The following is a 16,517-nucleotide window of genomic DNA, read 5'->3' as shown; positions in this document are numbered from 1 at the left end:
TATTATTTTTTTGACCGTCTTCTAACTTCAAATTAGCACTTTTGAGGAAATTTCAATATCGCACTTCATCTCAAAAAGTAAATAGCAAAAGCCAAAATTCTAAAAGTAAATAAAGAATCCGAAATCGCGTCTACAGGAGAATAATCTCTTGGCGTCTATTAACTTTAAGAAAATGTAAATTTTAATAGAAAGGGTTAACGCAACTTACTTCCATGCTATTTCAGTCTGAATGAAAAGCAAATTTTGGTTCCGTGATACCATAATCCGAAGTAGAAGTCAGGATGGCCGAGCGGTCTAAAACAACACAGAAGAATATGTTCGTGCTTCACTTCTGGCCTCAACAATCAACTTTCAATACGCACCATCGAAGATCGACAGTCGGCTGCACCTCGTAAGTCCACAACATTTTGACCATTATCATGACGAATATCGTTGACGATAAGAGTACAGACCACGCTAAACCGCTGCTGATTTGTTAAATCAATAACAACGACAACAATGTAAAAAAAAGCTTAGCCTTTATCTCTCGTTTTTTTTTATTTACAGACCGAATTAGATTACAGTATGAACAAGCACTATGCGCAGAACTTACAAGACAATAGATTATACTGATAATACAGAGCTTCCATTCAAATGAAAACAAATAACTGACCACACCTTGTCCTTTGTTTAACTAAATAAAACAGTGAAAGGAAAAGAAAGAGTATTCTTTCTATAATGTCAGTTTGGTTAGGTTACTGGATACCAGCGCGAACTGTGTATAGAATATTATTATCCCATGGATGAATCCTAGAAATAGCGATGAAAATAATAAAATAATAATGTTAAAACAGTAATAACGGTAATAATAATATGAACAAAAACTTCATATCGACAGTCACGTGAATATTGTATAAAGTTGAAAACAATTGGTATGACATGATTTTGATCATTTCTTGATAGTATAGACACGGATCATACAGGCATATGCAGAGAAAAACCATACGGAACAGCGCATGCGCCTGTATCCGTTCATAAAACTATATCTGTAGTAATGCTCAGAAAGAGACTAATTATTTAGGAAAATTAAACACTATTAAAATTATTCGAGAATGTAGTTGGGTTCTTTTTTTAAGTATTCTTATTTCATCACGTGACAGTCAGTGTGGTTGGTGGCTTGTTTCGCACTGTAGCTATCAGAGCTCCAGGCTTTCTCTTCTTTTGCTGTCTTCCATTGGCCGTTAAGTGCATGCGCCGTTCAGTTTGCATCTTAGCATTGTAGTAAGGTACAGAGTCGGGATGTTCCATCAACAACTCTAGCTGAAGCCGATCAAACTTCTCTTGTTCATCTTCGGGAACTTGCCCTTCTCGGCCACCCTTCGGTTCATCACCGGCTCCGAGGAACGATTCGGAATACCAATTGTCAAACTCGGTTACGAGACGATGCCTACATTGATTGACCAGCTTCTCGCAGTAGATAACTTCGGATTTGGTGTTGAGCAGGTCTTCGTAGTCACGCCGATAACGTAACTTTAGATCGTTTGCTTTGCAAACAAGTTCATACTCATCCTCATCAATAATGACTTGACCATCGTCTGTACGAAATTCCCCTTGTTCCAGTCGGTTTTGTTTACGAGTTTCCAGAATTTCTTTGGCTTCGTTGATTTCTTCCATAAGACTGTTGACTGACGAGGACAGTTCCTTGGCCTTTCTCTTTTTTTCACGCAAAATTTCTGCAATGAATAAGCAATCATTAGGTACTTATAATCTGCAGTAGCACATACAGAGAGTGGTATAGCTTATCCAAAGGTTCTACTAGATTCTCCTGGTTAAAGACAAAAGCTTGCAACTGCAAATAAAAAACAAACAAACAACAAAAATAACAACAACAAAAAACAGAAACGAATGAAATCGGAAACTTTTCATTGTGAATACGTCGAACGCTATTGCCGCACTTTTAACTACAGTAGCCAATCGTAACGACACCTAAAACTTCTAAAGTCGTGATATGACTCAGTCCCCGACGTTTATTGATAGCTCCAGGAAAGCACCAGGGCCTGAGGTTGAAAGTTCGCCGTATCCTCATTCCGGTATTTGTTGGGTTCGTGAGACTGAAATATTGAAGTCAACTTGTAACTGACCCCACCCTCTCCTCCGACCATATCAGAGTGCGAGTGGTGCTAAATAAAAGGGTCATTAAACGCTGCAGTCCCGGTGTAAGAGATATAAAGGGCTTTGCCTTGAGTAATAGCAATGTTAAAAAATAACCAGGAAAAAGATAAGGAAAGTTAAGATGTGTAATACGGCACTGAAACCTCTACTTGATGAAAAATGCGTGGGAATCAGAAGTATCAGCTGTGGCCGGTGCTTTATTCTCGAACCTAACGTTCAAATCTAATGATTCCTGTCGTTATTTCAAGGTTATTTTTTTTGTTCTCCGATTTCTTACCCAACTAAAAGACAATGATTTAAGATCAGCAATTCGAACTAGAATCAGTGAACAAGCCGCCACTTTCTGCCCCACATTCATCTCAATTTCCAACCCCTTGCATCTCACTCAGAATCCCCGGTTCTGATACAACCCACCAAGAATACCACTAACCTTTATTTTGATTGAGGATCCTGTTAATTTCACTGCCTCTCTCCTGTTTGAATTCCTCAAAGGCTTCGCTTTTGGGTAGAGGGGTGGCCAGGCGCTGTGTAGGAGTCTGAACTGAAGGTGATTGCCCCTGATCTTGCCCATCGCTTCCGGCTTGACCATCAATTTGCCCTCCACTTCCCTGTGCGGGAGACTTTGCGCTGTCTCTCTCTTTAGCTTTTCCCCGACTCTTTACCTTTCTGGTGCTTACCAAGGAGGCAACGTTGGGTTTTACGCCAGGAGGAGCAACACCTACACCAAATCCTTGGCCATCCACTTCTCCAACCAATCCGCTCTCATCGCCTTGGACAGTGCCTTGCTTACCTGCCCTGGCTACAGAGTAAAAACAATTGTTCATCGTTCTCTTTTAGAATTTACAGATGTTACTCCAAACTCCTCGTGAAAAGAGATGTTACTCGAGCTCTTTGCTAAAAGATGGATGATGGCGGTTGAGTTGTACAAGCTCCGGGGAAATCTAATTAGTTCCTTTTAGAAAATTTCAACCCCTTGGCGATCGAGAATGCAATTTCAAAAATATTTTTCCAACCAACGGAATAAAGAATCCGTATTAAATATTTTATTTTCGAGGAACTGATAATTAAAAGTACAACAACAGTATAACAGCCAATAACCAAGAAGCAATAAAAGAATGCGACAGATCATAAGATAGATGCAGTCAGTCTGTGACGGAAAATTTACCGTCAAACAGACGACTTGAAAAAAATAGTAATAAAATAATGCAAAGCACAAATGTACCGGCATGACCAGGGCGGGGGTGGGGTGGGGGGCCATACCTTCTGGTACTTCATGGGGATATGCCGCTGGATGGGGTCTCATTTTTACGACTGGATTGACTACAGTTGGGTTGTATCATAAATAGATTTATTAGAATGGAGTAGCACATTTCTGGGGGGATTTTACGGATAAGAAACTTCTTCTAAGTAGTGATTTGAAAAAATGGGAAGATTCGTGGTTAAAAAGGTGTTTCATTTACCCAAAAGTGACCAGGTTGGGTTCTATAATTGACCACAGAATAAATTATAATGGTAATGGGGCAGGGGTTCTGAGAGGCCGGGCACAGTTTCCTGCGAAAAGGGCTTAAGTATCTCTTTTCCCCCCCCTCCCTCCCGCAATCCGTGCGCCGCATGATAATAACTCACCGAGAGTTGCTCCACCTCTCTCCTGTAAAACATACTTTCCTCGCAGCTTTTCCTCAACGTCCGCCTCCATCGTGTTCACGATCAATCGGAACTGCGCAAATGTCTCTTTAATTTGCCGAACATTGACGAGTTCGATGTCGTTCAGTTCACCCGCCAAGAATCGTTTCACCTGCTCGCGGACATCCTGGATTTGAGACTCTGAGAGGGGCTCGTAGGAGATCTGACTGCGGTTTGTCAGCGTGTCGTGCATGGCGAGTTCTTGTCGTAAAGTTTGGATTTCTTTCTCGTGTTGTTTGCAGAGTCTTATCATGTCGAAGTGCTCCGTTGCAGCGGGTTCTGACGGAACGTTCATCATTCGACTGCCAAAACGTAATGTGGAGAGCTTGGAAGAAGAAACAAGTGGCAGTCAGTTTTTTTCTTTCCTGAATATCGAGACATATCGGTTTGTATCTACAGTTAATGATTAAACACTACCTCAATGGGGCTTTTCAGGGCCAAACTGGAAACCCACATTGTGAATAAACATAACTTTTGAAAAAATCCCAACTGGAAGGAGGCAGCCCAAACGGTCACACACAAAGCGCAGCAAAGGATCTACTTCTTAAAATGTATCGACATTGTAATCTCCAAAACGTTTCCATGCCACGTATATTTACACACAGGACGCCTTTGTTTCATTCCACTCATTATTTCCTTTCTTAATTTATTTCTTACTACACCCCTTTGCTGTGAAATGATAATGACGGAATAACCCTCACCGTTTCTTCAATGTGGGCGGCCTCTCCCCATATATTGGCAATCAGCAAAGTGTTACATTTTCCACCAATGGAATCCTTCAACACGTGAGTGAGTTTGCTTTGCCTGAAGGGAACATGATCTCTCCGCCTGTCTGCCAAGGCTATCACAGCTTGCTCTAGGAACGTCAAGGACTTGTTGATGTACATGGCCTCCACTTGCGTATCACCTACAGACAGTGTCTTTCCCAATCGCTCAGATCCGGCTAAGTCCACAAAGTTCAGCTTGGAGGTGACGTACTTCGTGTTGGACTCGACGCGCGAGTGTGACTCAATGTAGATGGTAAACACGCAATGCGAGCGGGATGAACGTTTGTTCAATGCGTGTTGAGCGATAATACGATTAGTTTCACCCTGAAATAAACAAAAAAATAGATGTAAGATCTTTGATCAATAATTTTAACTCAATATAAAGTGTTAGTCCCCTTTTGATTTTGAGGGTGTGTGACTTAACCAGACTATGACATTGAGTCATTGATAGATCATAGAAAGAAAACCCTTCCGAAATGTATTAGATCTTGCATATACAAATAGAAGTACATGAAGTGCAAAGGCAATGGCAATTAACTATACAAAGTTGTTTTTCAAGCCCACTGAATTTCACTTAGGGTGTGCCTTTTGCGATTTCTGCCCTAGATTGAGTTAACATTATCATTAAAGAGGTTATAAAGTGTAGTTTATAATCTCTTTTATAGATACAATCTACAAGACAGAGTGATTTGTAATCCAACAGTAAGCAGGGGTAGTTCCCTTTTAGTCCCTGACTAGGGCAGATCCAGGATTTTGTCAAGGGGGGTACAGAGAATTGTCTCCCTTTCGAGAGGACCAAGATTTTGAAAATTAGGTCTTCCAAAACATGATTTCCAGCATTCTGAGGGATAAGTTTGAGTGGCTTGACTGAGCCACCCCTGGATCTGCCCCAGCCTGAGTAGCCTGCTGAGTAGTCACCATTTTAGTGAGTGAGACTGCTCAGTATTTTACTGGTGAAAATTAGAGCTTTCATCTTTGATTTTTATTGTAGTGTAAGGGTGGGGAGAGAACGAAATTTGCATCATGGAATGAGTAAAGGTCAATGAGAAGAAGAAGGGAGGGGTGGGGTACACTTTTCCCTACCACCCTCCCACAACCGTCCACTCTACCTCTAGAGAAAACATAGCCTGTTGAATGATTTGACATCCCAATGGGTATTATCAAAGCTCTGTGCTGTGCCCAGTTGGTGAATGTTTTGTAATGAACCAGAGTTTCTGGAAATCATACTTTTTCAACCGATGTGCTGATGATCAGTATTTTGCCACAGTTCCAAATCTTTTTAATTTCCATTTTAAGGTCTTGGTAATGTTATATTATTAATATCATTGTCATTGTTGTTATTATTATTGATATTATTAATTAGAATTGTTTTTATCCTCGTGGTCATTATATTTTTTTCATTGAGTTGAAACCGCCTCCCGGTTAGCTCAATGGATAGAGCGCTGGACTGCTGTGCGGGAGGTCGAGGGTTCAAGCCCCGGCCAGTCCAACACTCAAGGTCTTAAAATAATTGAGAAGAATATGCTACCTTTCTATAACATCAAGAAATGGTTAGATATTCTAGTCTTCTCGGATAGGGATGAATAAATGGAGGTCCCGTCTCCTACAGGGTTAGGGGTAGGAGACGTTAATTTCCCACACACGAGATTACTGTGTGCTGGATGTCCTCCCCTGGGGTGGGATGGGTGGGTTAGGACAGCAGGTCCACATCAGCTATTACAGCTGCCAATTAATCAACCTGCTTAAACAAATAAATGAACAACAACAACAACAACAACAACAACAACAAATAACTAGTAGAATGAAGGGCATCTGAGCAAAATTCAGCTTGCAAAACTTAGATTAATCACGTCCTTCTACTCCGTCACCACACATGCTATAGGTGTAGACCTTACCTCAAAGAGTAGATTTAAGGCTTCTTCTTCACTATTAGCCTGATGAATACTGAGCCCCTTCACTCTTGTATATCCATCATCATCCTCAGTGACGGTCATCTGAGAAGGATCTAATAAGGGGGCCCCCGATAGGGTGCTCAGCAAATCAAACATGTGCTCGTTATATATTTCTAAATATGAGATCCGTATAGTCACAGCATGTTCAGACCTTTCTCGTATCTCTCTGTAAACTTGTTGAATTGCTCGTGGGATAACTCCGCGGTGTTGGAATTTTTCAGTCGAACCAGTCATTGTGAAAGTCTTTCCGGCTCCCGTCTGCCCATAGGCCAAAATCGTTCCGTTGTAACCATCTAAGCCCTCGGTAACGATTCTCTTTGCACATTCTTCATAAACATCGCTTTGACTGGCGTTGTGTAAAACGCGATCTAAATTAAAACTCCAGTCAAGTATTTGATTGTTGATGTAACCACGTCTCAAATCTTTCTTGCAGTGAATATTGATCGATTTTCCATCGGGCAAGAGTTCGATCATATTCTGCGCGAATCGTGACGTCGGCCGAATTCTGGCGTAGACTTTGACCCGTCCATTGCCTTCTTGAAGCATTTTGGTCTTGCTTTCTTCGACAGCCGCGCCGAAAACCACAACTAGATACAAACAATACAAGCTTCACTGTTTCCTCGAAGCCCTGTGTTCTGTTGCTAGGGTAATCGATTTCAGTTGCTATGCCTTTTGCGCACCATCTGCGAGAAGGACCGCTGAGCCGTGCTAGACGGCGCGTAAACAAGATGGCGGACGGAGGAAGTCGCAGGGTAGGACTAGAGTTGCTGGGTAAATGCTCAAAACAAGAGGCCGAAAAAGTAAGCGATCATCAAGAAAACAAACGCGATATATTAGTGTGATTTTTTGGCAAAATTTTAATGCAATAAAATTTTATGTGATTCACTTTCCGGCTGTTACTTTTATTTTGGGAAATAAAATGTCATGTGATGCTAAGTTCAATGCTTTAATTTTTTTCTGCGTAAGTTTAAGCGCATGTAGATATTTGCCTTGTATCTTAAGTCGTGATTTCTCGTCATAGTGTTCTTCATTCCATTTGAAGAACTTTTTTCAAGTAAAACAAAATGATAAGAACCGATTGCTTTCTTTTAATCAAGAGTAAAACTTTGATCAACTTCACAATTGTTAATTTTGTGGCCGCTTCAAATCTCGATTAGAGTATGTGATTGATGAGCTCTGATCTCATGATTTAATCTTTTAACCTTCACATAGATAACACACGAACTATTGGAAAGTATATGTACTGGGAAGAGCTTGAGATATCAAAACTATGGAAAGGTTTGGACAACTGAGGAGTGGAAACTGTTACAACAAAACGGAAAAGAAATGTTAAAAGAATTCACTGCAAAAGGAATGAACAAGGAACAGGTTTGAATGTGTGATGTACTGATGTATTTTGATGTAATTTGGATATATCAACAAAGTTGAAATGGTAAATTGGCCACCGTAACGATTACAAAAGCTGACGTTTCGAGCGTTAGCCCTTCGTCGGAGCGAATAGAGGAATTGTGGGTTATGTGTGCTTTTAAAGGCAGAAAATGGAGCTACGTTATTGCTGGGAACATTATTTTGATGTAATAATGATTAAAACATTCGATTTACCCAGTATTTTTGTTAGCACTTTTCTTGTGCTATGAATTTGATAACAGTAAAGTCATCTGGGAAGTCAACTAGCACTGTATTACATAAATGGGGGTTGGATCTTAAAAAAACTTTGGTGCTGCTTGTGCAGGGGTGTTTAACAGCATAAATTGGTTTATTAGCTGAGTTGATAATATTAATTGCTTAATATAATGTAAAGAGTTTCCAAAGCTGACATCTGGAGCAATTTAGCCCTCCTTTGAGCGCATGGCTAACTGAGGGCTAATGATGCTTGAAACTTCAGCTTTTGAAACTCTTTGCTACAGTGGCCAATCTACACTATCAATGCAGTTGATAAAGCCAAATTATCTGATACTGTATTAGAATTCGAATGACATTAGATTTTGTTAGACATTTAAGAATAAACACTAGCGAGAAAAACACACAACGTTTCGATGACTCCATGTCATCATTCTCAAGTGAGAAGAGAATAAAAATGAATAGTTAATTTATACCGTACGAAGGTGGCAAATGTAAAAGTTTAAAATATTTAAAATATTTAAATAATTGCACGTGTTAAGTTCATAAATGTAAACTATTAAATAAATAGTTTCGCGCGTATGGAATCCGATTGTTTGTTCAAAGAGGGCTTCATCTTCTTCATGAAAAGCATTTCATGAACTAAACAGTCCAGTTTCCCGGTGCACTTTTTAAGTACGTTGAAATGCTTGGTCAGGTCACCGATGGTTTGTAGGCCGTGGTCGTTCTTTAGATGTTGGCCGATGCCCGAATTACGGTACTCATTAATACGTTGATGTAAATGCCGGCTGGTGTACCCGACGTACTCTGCATCACACAGATCACATTTATAATTATATACAACGCATTGTTGGCTAACTATAGGAGGTTTAGGCTCACGTACTCTGAGATCTTCACAGATTTTGCGACTCTTGAACACGGGATGAAGGGTGTGATCGATTTTGTTGCTTAGATCTGATAATTGCCTTTTCAATCGGATTCCATACGCGCGAAACTATTTATTTAATAGTTTACATTTATGAACTTAACACGCGCAATTATTTATTTAAATATTTTAAATATTTTAAACTTTTTACATTTGCCACCTTCGTACGGTATAAATTAACTATTCATTTTTATTCTCTTCTCACTTGAGAATGATGACATGGAGTCATCAAAACGTTGTGTGTTTTTCTCGCTAGTGTTTATTCTTAAATGTATTAGAATTGGTCTGACTAAGTCAAGCCAGTAATCACACAAATAGGCACCCTTTAAGGTGGCCAAACAGTTTTCGTGCGCACTCTTTCTGATGCTATTCAGGGCGCACACAAGGATTAAGAAAAACAAACATGTCAATAGAGCTGAGCAGTCATTTTATTTACTCAACACGTATCCGCACTGTGTTATTTTTCTCTATAGTTGGCGCAGTGTATTGAGGGCTTTAATCTTTTATTACAAAGACATGTTAGAAAAGTTAATGGGGCAAAGAACCCAGCAATTCTCAGCTTTTTCATTGTTACTGAAATAATTCAATTAAATGTAGCACATGCATCGTAAGTCAAAAAATTGTGAATGAATGGAAATTGCTTTCTCGGAAATATGCCTATTTCTTGAGAACCACTCATTAGAATTTCACGAAATTTGGCATGAAAATACTTTAGGAAATAAGTAACTAGAGTATTGAAAAAAATGATTTTGAACAAAGGAAATAATAGATAATTGAGTGAACCTTCAACAAGGGATAATAAAGATCTCTCTGTTAAATTGTTAGCAAATTGTTGTAAACTTGTGAGTATCGTTACAAGCTTGTTGCATGCAAATTATAAAGAAAATCTAATGACTAGATTTTCTACAAATAAACAAAACCAATTTTAAAGGCCTGTTTATATTTATCCATGTTGCCATGTCAGTGGCACATTCGTCAGCTTAACTATCAAAAAAAACAAAGTTTGTGTTGTTGACTTGCTTGCTGCCAGTTTTGGCGACCGAGAGATCAAGAGTTTTAGAGAATATGGTGAAAGAAACACAGGTATCAAAAACTGTGTTCTGCCACTTTAACTCAGCCAGCTGCTCTGTCAGCCTGACGTTCAAACAGTAAGTCAAATAAGGTAGTTGGTCATTCATCAAGTCAGATAATTACTTGTAGTACAATTGTGTCAGTTTGGCTACCTGCTTATTTGTCATCTGTCTGTATGTTAGTCTGTCCATCCATTCCCCTGTATATCCCTTCGTTTGTCAAGAAGTCAGTCAGTCACTCACTCAGTCAGGTTGTCAGGGACAAAGTGGTTAGTTTAAAGAGGGTGTGTTGCGACATGAAGATGAGAGAAACAGTCAAGCTTGGTTTTTGCTTGCGACACCAGCTCAAGCACAAGCACAAGCACAAGCACAGTCAAATACGAGCAGAACAGCTCCTTAACTTCAAAATGAAAACTGACTCAACGCAAGCATAAATACAAGCACAAATAAAAAGTACAAGGATCAGAATTTTGTCTTTTTTGTGTGCTAGTGCTTGTGCTCGGTGGCATTCATTTTGACCTAGCAAACTTACCTTATGGGTGTGTTTGTGCTTGCATCACTAGTGAAAACCAGGCTTTAACCCTTGGTATCAAGTTGGCACAATGCAATTGAATTAAATTTCCCGGCCGGGGTGGACAATTTTTCTTTCCTTTTGCCATCAGCTTGTTGGATGTTATGAAAAATTAGTTAAAGTGTGAAAGATTAGAGCCACAATATCAGCTGTAACGTCTTCCAAAGCTCATTGGTGTTTGTATTGGCAATCATTTGTCAACTGTCATGAATTATGTTTTAAAGGACAATTTTTACCCAAGCTCTCTTGTGTATGTCTCTTTTGTTTGGAAAAACTTCATTAATTTGATCTCTTTAATGCCTCTAATTTTCATTTGAATGCAATTTACAGTATCACTTTGTAGCTGAGTAAAACTTATACAAAATGGTTCACTTTGCAATACCATAATTTACATTTAACTCTCCAGATTTCCGAGGAACTTGACAGATTATCACTAACTCCTGAGGTTAAACAAGCTGTTCTTGACTGTGTCTGGCCTCGTCAAGAAGAAGTGAGGCAAATGCTAGTACTTAATGCAGCTTCGATATCAAATTCTTATCTAAAAGATTTTGACTGGAAAGTCAAGGTATGTGCAACCTTCGATTACATATGACAGGAAACTTTTTCTTGACACTAATTCAATTTTTATCATAAAGAAGTTTTTAAAACAAGTTAGATTCAAAACTAGCCATGAAGAAAGACGATGAGTATCAGTTTTATAACCTAAATGTTCATTTCAAAATATACATGACTGTTGAATTTTATTCTTAAAATTTCAGCTTGATAATGACTGACAAGCAGTCAAAATATTATTTAGAACTGTAACACAACTGTTAAGTTTTAGTGTAAACTAATAAAATTGACAAAATATATACATGGATAAAGATTGTCCACTGAGCTAGTAAGACTTGTTATATCAGGGCTAATGGCATTTGAAACTCTATAGCATACTTATTTATTTATTAACTTCGCCAAACAACAACACTCAATAAAAAAAAGAAAGGAAAGAAAGGAAAATAAAATAACAATCAATGGAAAAAAAAAGGGCAGGGACACTGCAACAGTGTAGCCAGTTACAGCGAGCCCAGCAAACCCTGTTGTCAAATAAATTTTTTGTCAGGGTTTGTTGTTTTAGAGGCCACATTGATCTCATTTTCAACTGACTATTGATTGAAAAATTGGCCAGAGAGAGTTGACTGGGAGTGAGTCTATGTATATTGGTACAACATGTAGTGTGGGATTGGTATAACCTACAGTTTTGTAATTAACTCAAATTATCAACAATGTTTTCAATAAAAAGGAAGATACAATTTGACAAGCACAAATTCCACTAGTAACTTAATAGATATTTATTATAACCTTTTGCTCCTGAGATCTACATGTAAATAGTAATTCTCCTAGCTTTTTACGATTCCTATGATATTGGATCAGAGAGTTTGGTATTGAATCAACTGATAATCCCCTTTGGCAGTTAATATGTTTATATATTCTCATCACTTGTCTGCTTGAGCTTGTAGTGATATGGTAAGGAGAATTTCTGTCTTGGTCACTCGACTGGGAGTCAAAGGGTGAAAGCAAGTTTGACAATCAACCAAATGAATGTTTTTTTTTTTAATTTATATTCATTTTAGGGGTTTTAGAACTATCCACAACACAAGGGGAAGTGGGCCGGAAGAACTTAGTGCTTCCCAAAGTCACAATTGAGACTGCAAGGGAGTCTTTTTATTTTAATGGATCAAAACTGTTTGATGATATTCTTAATAAAATGAAGGATCTTAACTCAGTCATATTTTTTAAAACTCATATTTTAGAATTCTTAAGGCTCTTTTTTTATTTTTCTTTTTTCTAGCAGGGCCCTTATTGATATCAGCATTTTATGCTGAAGAGGTCACCCTGGTTAATTAATTAACATTTATTATTATAATCAGTTCCAGTTATTGAATGATCATTTTACTTTGGTCCTACAGATGACAATGTCCAGTGATAAGTTGGCCAGTGTGAAAGAACCCACTGTCACATTGGATTTTGATGTTGAGGAGCGTGGGAAAGACAGAAACATTTCTGTGGAGCTTTCAAAAGAAGAACTAGACAATCTTATATCATCTTTAGAAGCAGCTAATAAGGTATGATGGGTTAAATTTTGCTTACATATATCATAAAGAAAATTTAGGATTAATTGAGCCTTTTCTCCATCCCAAGAATGAGCCTGATGTTGCCATTAGTGACACAGATGAGGTTAATTGACAAGAGTAAAACACAGCATACATTGATCCCGGTTAGCTCAGTTGGTTAGAGCGCCGGATTGTGTTGTGCGGGAGGTCGAGGGTTCGAGCCCCGGCCAGACCGATACTCATGGTCTTAAAATAAGTGAGGAGAATTTGCTACCTTTCTATAATCAAGAAATGGATAGATATTCTAGTCTTCTTGGATAAGGATGAATAAACCGTAGGCCCCGTCTCCTGCAGGGTTAGGGGTAGGAGACGTTAATTTCCCATGCAAGAGATTACTGTCACAGTGTCATGGATGTCCTCCCCTGGGGTGGGATGGATGGGAATTGACCCTGAAAAGCCCCCATGGGGAGTGGACAACTAACGTATGTATGGATTTTCCACAAGGAGTATGAATCCAACCCCCTCTTTAACCTTCTTCTCCGTAAGTGATATACATCTTATTTCTCCCAACAATCTCTTTTTTGTATTAGACATTAAGGTCATGAGTGAAGACTAAATGATTGCAGCCTTAAGAAGCTCTTTATTGTTAGACAAATTTCCCTTGTACACATACATGTACCAAGTACCACAGGAAATGTCTACAGTAAAATTAATGTTTTGAACCCAGGGGTTCATGTGGAAGTGTAGTACGATCGTGCGGGTGAGTGTAGTCCGGACTGTTGTCAGTGGTGGTGACTGACAACCTGTGCAGAAGTTATCATCAGAGTCAAGTGAATAGTTGTCAGTAGAATGTTCTTAGTCCAGTTTGTGTAAAATGATTAGTCAGTTTTGTGATGTTTATTAGCTGTAAGACTAAAGTGGCATAAGTCAGTCACGATTGGTCTGTTTTGATCCGTCAGTAAAGTTAGGTCATTCTGTTCAGTTTGTTTATAATGTTAATGACAAGAATGAGTTGTTGTATGGGGCTGGCAGTAGTTGACAACTGTTAAGACGAGTCTGTTCTAAGTTTGTAAACCAGCTTTGCACAGTGAGTCGTTGAAAATTTTAGTACTGTAGGTTAGGCATTGTGCAGAATCCCATTCAATAGTGCAGTTCGTAAGTCAATGATATTCACCATTGTGATTGTCGACATCACCTTTCCTCATCGCCCATCTGTTTGAAAATGTATAGCAAACAGTCTAGAGAACTTGCATGTTGATGTGAGGGTTTAAAGGGTTAGCAAGTTGTCAGGTTTCCCTGGGTGTTAACTAGCATCCAGTTTGTACTTGTGAGTACAGAGACCCACTCTCTAGTGAAGGAGCAATATGTGTTTCCCAAAAACTCAACACGTGGCTCAATCAGGGCTTAAATTCAGATCACCGCCATTGATCCCTTATTCAGATTCTAAAACTATTCACCTTTCTTGCCCTTCATCTGTAGATCAAAATATCAACTCCCTTTACCTTACTCCATTATCATTGCTATAATTTTGGCCTTGAGAATTTGGTGTTAAATCAAACAATACAACATGTATCCCCATATTTTTGTTTTTCTTTCTTTTCATCATCTCTTTACTTATAAATCTATGAATATTGTAAGGAGAATTTTCTTTTTGGTCAGTCTTCTGGGAGTGAAAGGGTTAATTTTCTTCCAGTGTTAAAGATTTACGATGAAAGAAAACTTTAAAGCACCTAATGTTTGCATGTGCTTTCTTTGCATTGCAGGTGGTTATGCAGCTAAGAAAATAAGTAGTGAGCATATATATATATATATACACATATATATTTTTTTTTGCTCATGATATTCATAATACATTTAGTTTTAAAACCAAAAAATCAAAAACAAAAAAAAACTGTATTTGATATGAAAATATCCTTGTGTCTGGTACAGCTACATGAATAACCATATGTTAAATGTATTTTAGAGCTTTGTTAAACAAATAAAATTTTTTTTTCCACAAATTTTGTGAACCCACACACTGACCATATTCTTATGTACCCTAGCAAGTGTTCCTTTGAACAGATTAACAAATATCGCTGGCACGATGGACAGTCAAATCAGGCTCTGATAAGATAAATTCCAAGCTGTGAGATGGCATTGAAACAGCAACATCAAGGAAATGAAAATGCGACTTCAAGCAGGACATTGATGAAATTGTGACAGCCACATCGGAACCTTTCAAAATGGTGACATGACAAAGTTTGAAATTCAGATGGCTGACACCTATACCCCCCCCTCTAACAGGGCCTCTCAAATGCCCGTGTGTAGCTCAGGGAAAGGGGGGAATGTTGAAGCTTCGAATTGATCAACACATAACATACTGAGTCATACTCACAGCTACTTTGAAAACCCATTTTTAAAACTAAAGCAGATATACATCTCCTGACCCTTCACCGATTGGTAAAAAAATTATCTTTATTTCAAAACACTGTTATTGCAGTTACCCAGTACGACCTTACTTCGGATTTATCCTGCGTGTGATTTGTCCTTATTGCGTAAAATTGTGGATTGATGTTCCTTCTTTCACCTTGAAAGTTGAGATACTTCAGAGAGTGAGACCAGAGCTTTGATCCCACAAATACAAAATCTTGAAATGGAAATCTTTGTGTTCTGCTAACCTCTCGTTTTCCACACTAAAAGGTCGTCCGATATTATTAATTTGTAGCTTTTAAAACCGTTTTCTCAAGACAGGCTGGTAGTGAGTGAGGCCTTTACTTAAACCTTTCGCTGAAACGGTTAGCAATAAACTTTGTAGTATCAAGAAATCTTTCCACGCAGTTCTCAATGCAAGTTTCTGTTTTCCCATCGAGTTTGTTGCCCGGTTTCTCGACGCATTTTTCCCAACACATATCTGTGAATTCGTGAATCTGGTGTTGAAACTTGTATTTTTGATCTTCAGCCAGTAGCTCTTGTTGAAGTTGTTTATCAACTTGTACGTTCCCAGATCCTCCTCCAAACGACATCCCGTTCAAAATTTCACAGATCTCAAGCAAGAAGTGCTGATAAATAGTAAGCACAGTTAGTCGCACGTGTTGCAGAGAAACTCAAGATGGCGAAGGTTAAACCGCGTCAGACTGGGTAGGAACACTAAAACAATGTCCTTACCAGGGTCCCTCCTTGAGATGACTGAGTGGGAACTTGACAGAAACTGAAAACCTGAACTTTCCATGGAGTTCAAACAGGTTCAAGCAATTTCAAACTTGTATTTTCAAAGTATTGGAAGTAGAAAAAATTACTTTATGCAGCTTTTAAGAAGGAAACAATTTAACAAATGGTAAACACCACAGCGTACAAGATTGAGTTATGGTGCACGCGGGAGGTTGCTAAGCACGAAGGAAGCGAAAAGAGTCGCGCGACGCGATAGCCGAGAGCGACTCTAGCTTTTTGCATACGTAGTGTGGTCAACAATAAGGATCTTAATGGCATACATGCCAATTCTCCTGAATAATCCTGGAGTCTCCCGTTCTCCCGTACAAATAACCAAATCTCCCGGATAAAAGCGACCTTGAACATCGGAAACTCTTCGGAATACTTCGGTTCAACTCCAAAAGTCTGCGGATCAACTTCGGAAACCATTGAAATTCCTCGGTAGATTTCGGAAATCTTTGGGTCGACTTTGGAAGTCTTCGGTTGCACTCGGAAGACTTCG

At 38.8% G+C, this 16,517-nt stretch overlaps 2 protein-coding genes across 2 annotated transcripts; one reads left to right on the top strand and one right to left on the bottom strand.

Annotated features, from left to right (window-relative positions):
- Positions 1–501: 501 nt before the first annotated feature.
- LOC111327370 (kinesin-like protein KIF9) lies at positions 502–7,206 on the bottom strand. Its single transcript, XM_022931525.2, has 5 exons — positions 6,497–7,206; positions 4,536–4,925; positions 3,778–4,159; positions 2,582–2,950; positions 502–1,712 (listed from the first exon to the last, which is right to left on the bottom strand). The coding sequence occupies exons 1-5, from the start codon at positions 7,097–7,099 to the stop codon at positions 1,129–1,131; spliced, it is 2,328 nt and encodes a 775-aa protein (XP_022787260.2). The 5' UTR covers positions 7,100–7,206; the 3' UTR covers positions 502–1,128.
- Positions 7,207–7,262: 56 nt separating this feature from the next.
- LOC111327353 (COMM domain-containing protein 8) lies at positions 7,263–14,829 on the top strand. The gene is made up of 5 exons (XM_022931510.2): positions 7,263–7,353; positions 7,766–7,921; positions 11,146–11,304; positions 12,686–12,841; positions 14,593–14,829. Exons 1-5 carry the CDS (start codon positions 7,282–7,284, stop codon positions 14,614–14,616), a joined length of 567 nt encoding a protein of 188 aa, XP_022787245.1. The 5' UTR covers positions 7,263–7,281; the 3' UTR covers positions 14,617–14,829.
- The last annotated feature ends 1,688 nt before the right edge of the window (positions 14,830–16,517 follow it).

Source organism: Stylophora pistillata, chromosome 9 (genome assembly GCF_964205215.1).
Source record: "Stylophora pistillata chromosome 9, jaStyPist1.2, whole genome shotgun sequence".
In the NCBI taxonomy this organism is placed as follows: Eukaryota; Metazoa; Cnidaria; class Anthozoa; order Scleractinia; family Pocilloporidae; genus Stylophora; species Stylophora pistillata.
The sequence above is the reverse complement of the archived record's forward strand: the minus strand, read 5'-3'. Positions and strand labels throughout refer to the sequence as shown.

Bases quoted from the DNA above. Each gene is read 5' to 3' on its own strand.
- LOC111327370 (XM_022931525.2), bottom strand. From the start codon at position 7,099: ATGCTTCAAGAAGGCAATGGACGGGTCAAAGTCTACGCCAGAATTCGG. The intron at 4,926-6,496 runs GTAAGGTCTACA...TGTTTATTTCAG, and splicing joins CCTTAAATCTACTCTTTGAG to GGTGAAACTAATCGTATTAT. The intron at 2,951-3,777 runs GTGAGTTATTAT...TTTACTCTGTAG, and splicing joins GAGAGGTGGAGCAACTCTCG to CCAGGGCAGGTAAGCAAGGC.
- LOC111327353 (XM_022931510.2), top strand. From the start codon at position 7,282: ATGGCGGACGGAGGAAGTCGCAGGGTAGGACTAGAGTTGCTGGGTAAA. The intron at 7,922-11,145 runs GTTTGAATGTGT...TTAACTCTCCAG, and splicing joins AAGGAATGAACAAGGAACAG to ATTTCCGAGGAACTTGACAG. The intron at 12,842-14,592 runs GTATGATGGGTT...TTTGCATTGCAG, and splicing joins CTTTAGAAGCAGCTAATAAG to GTGGTTATGCAGCTAAGAAA.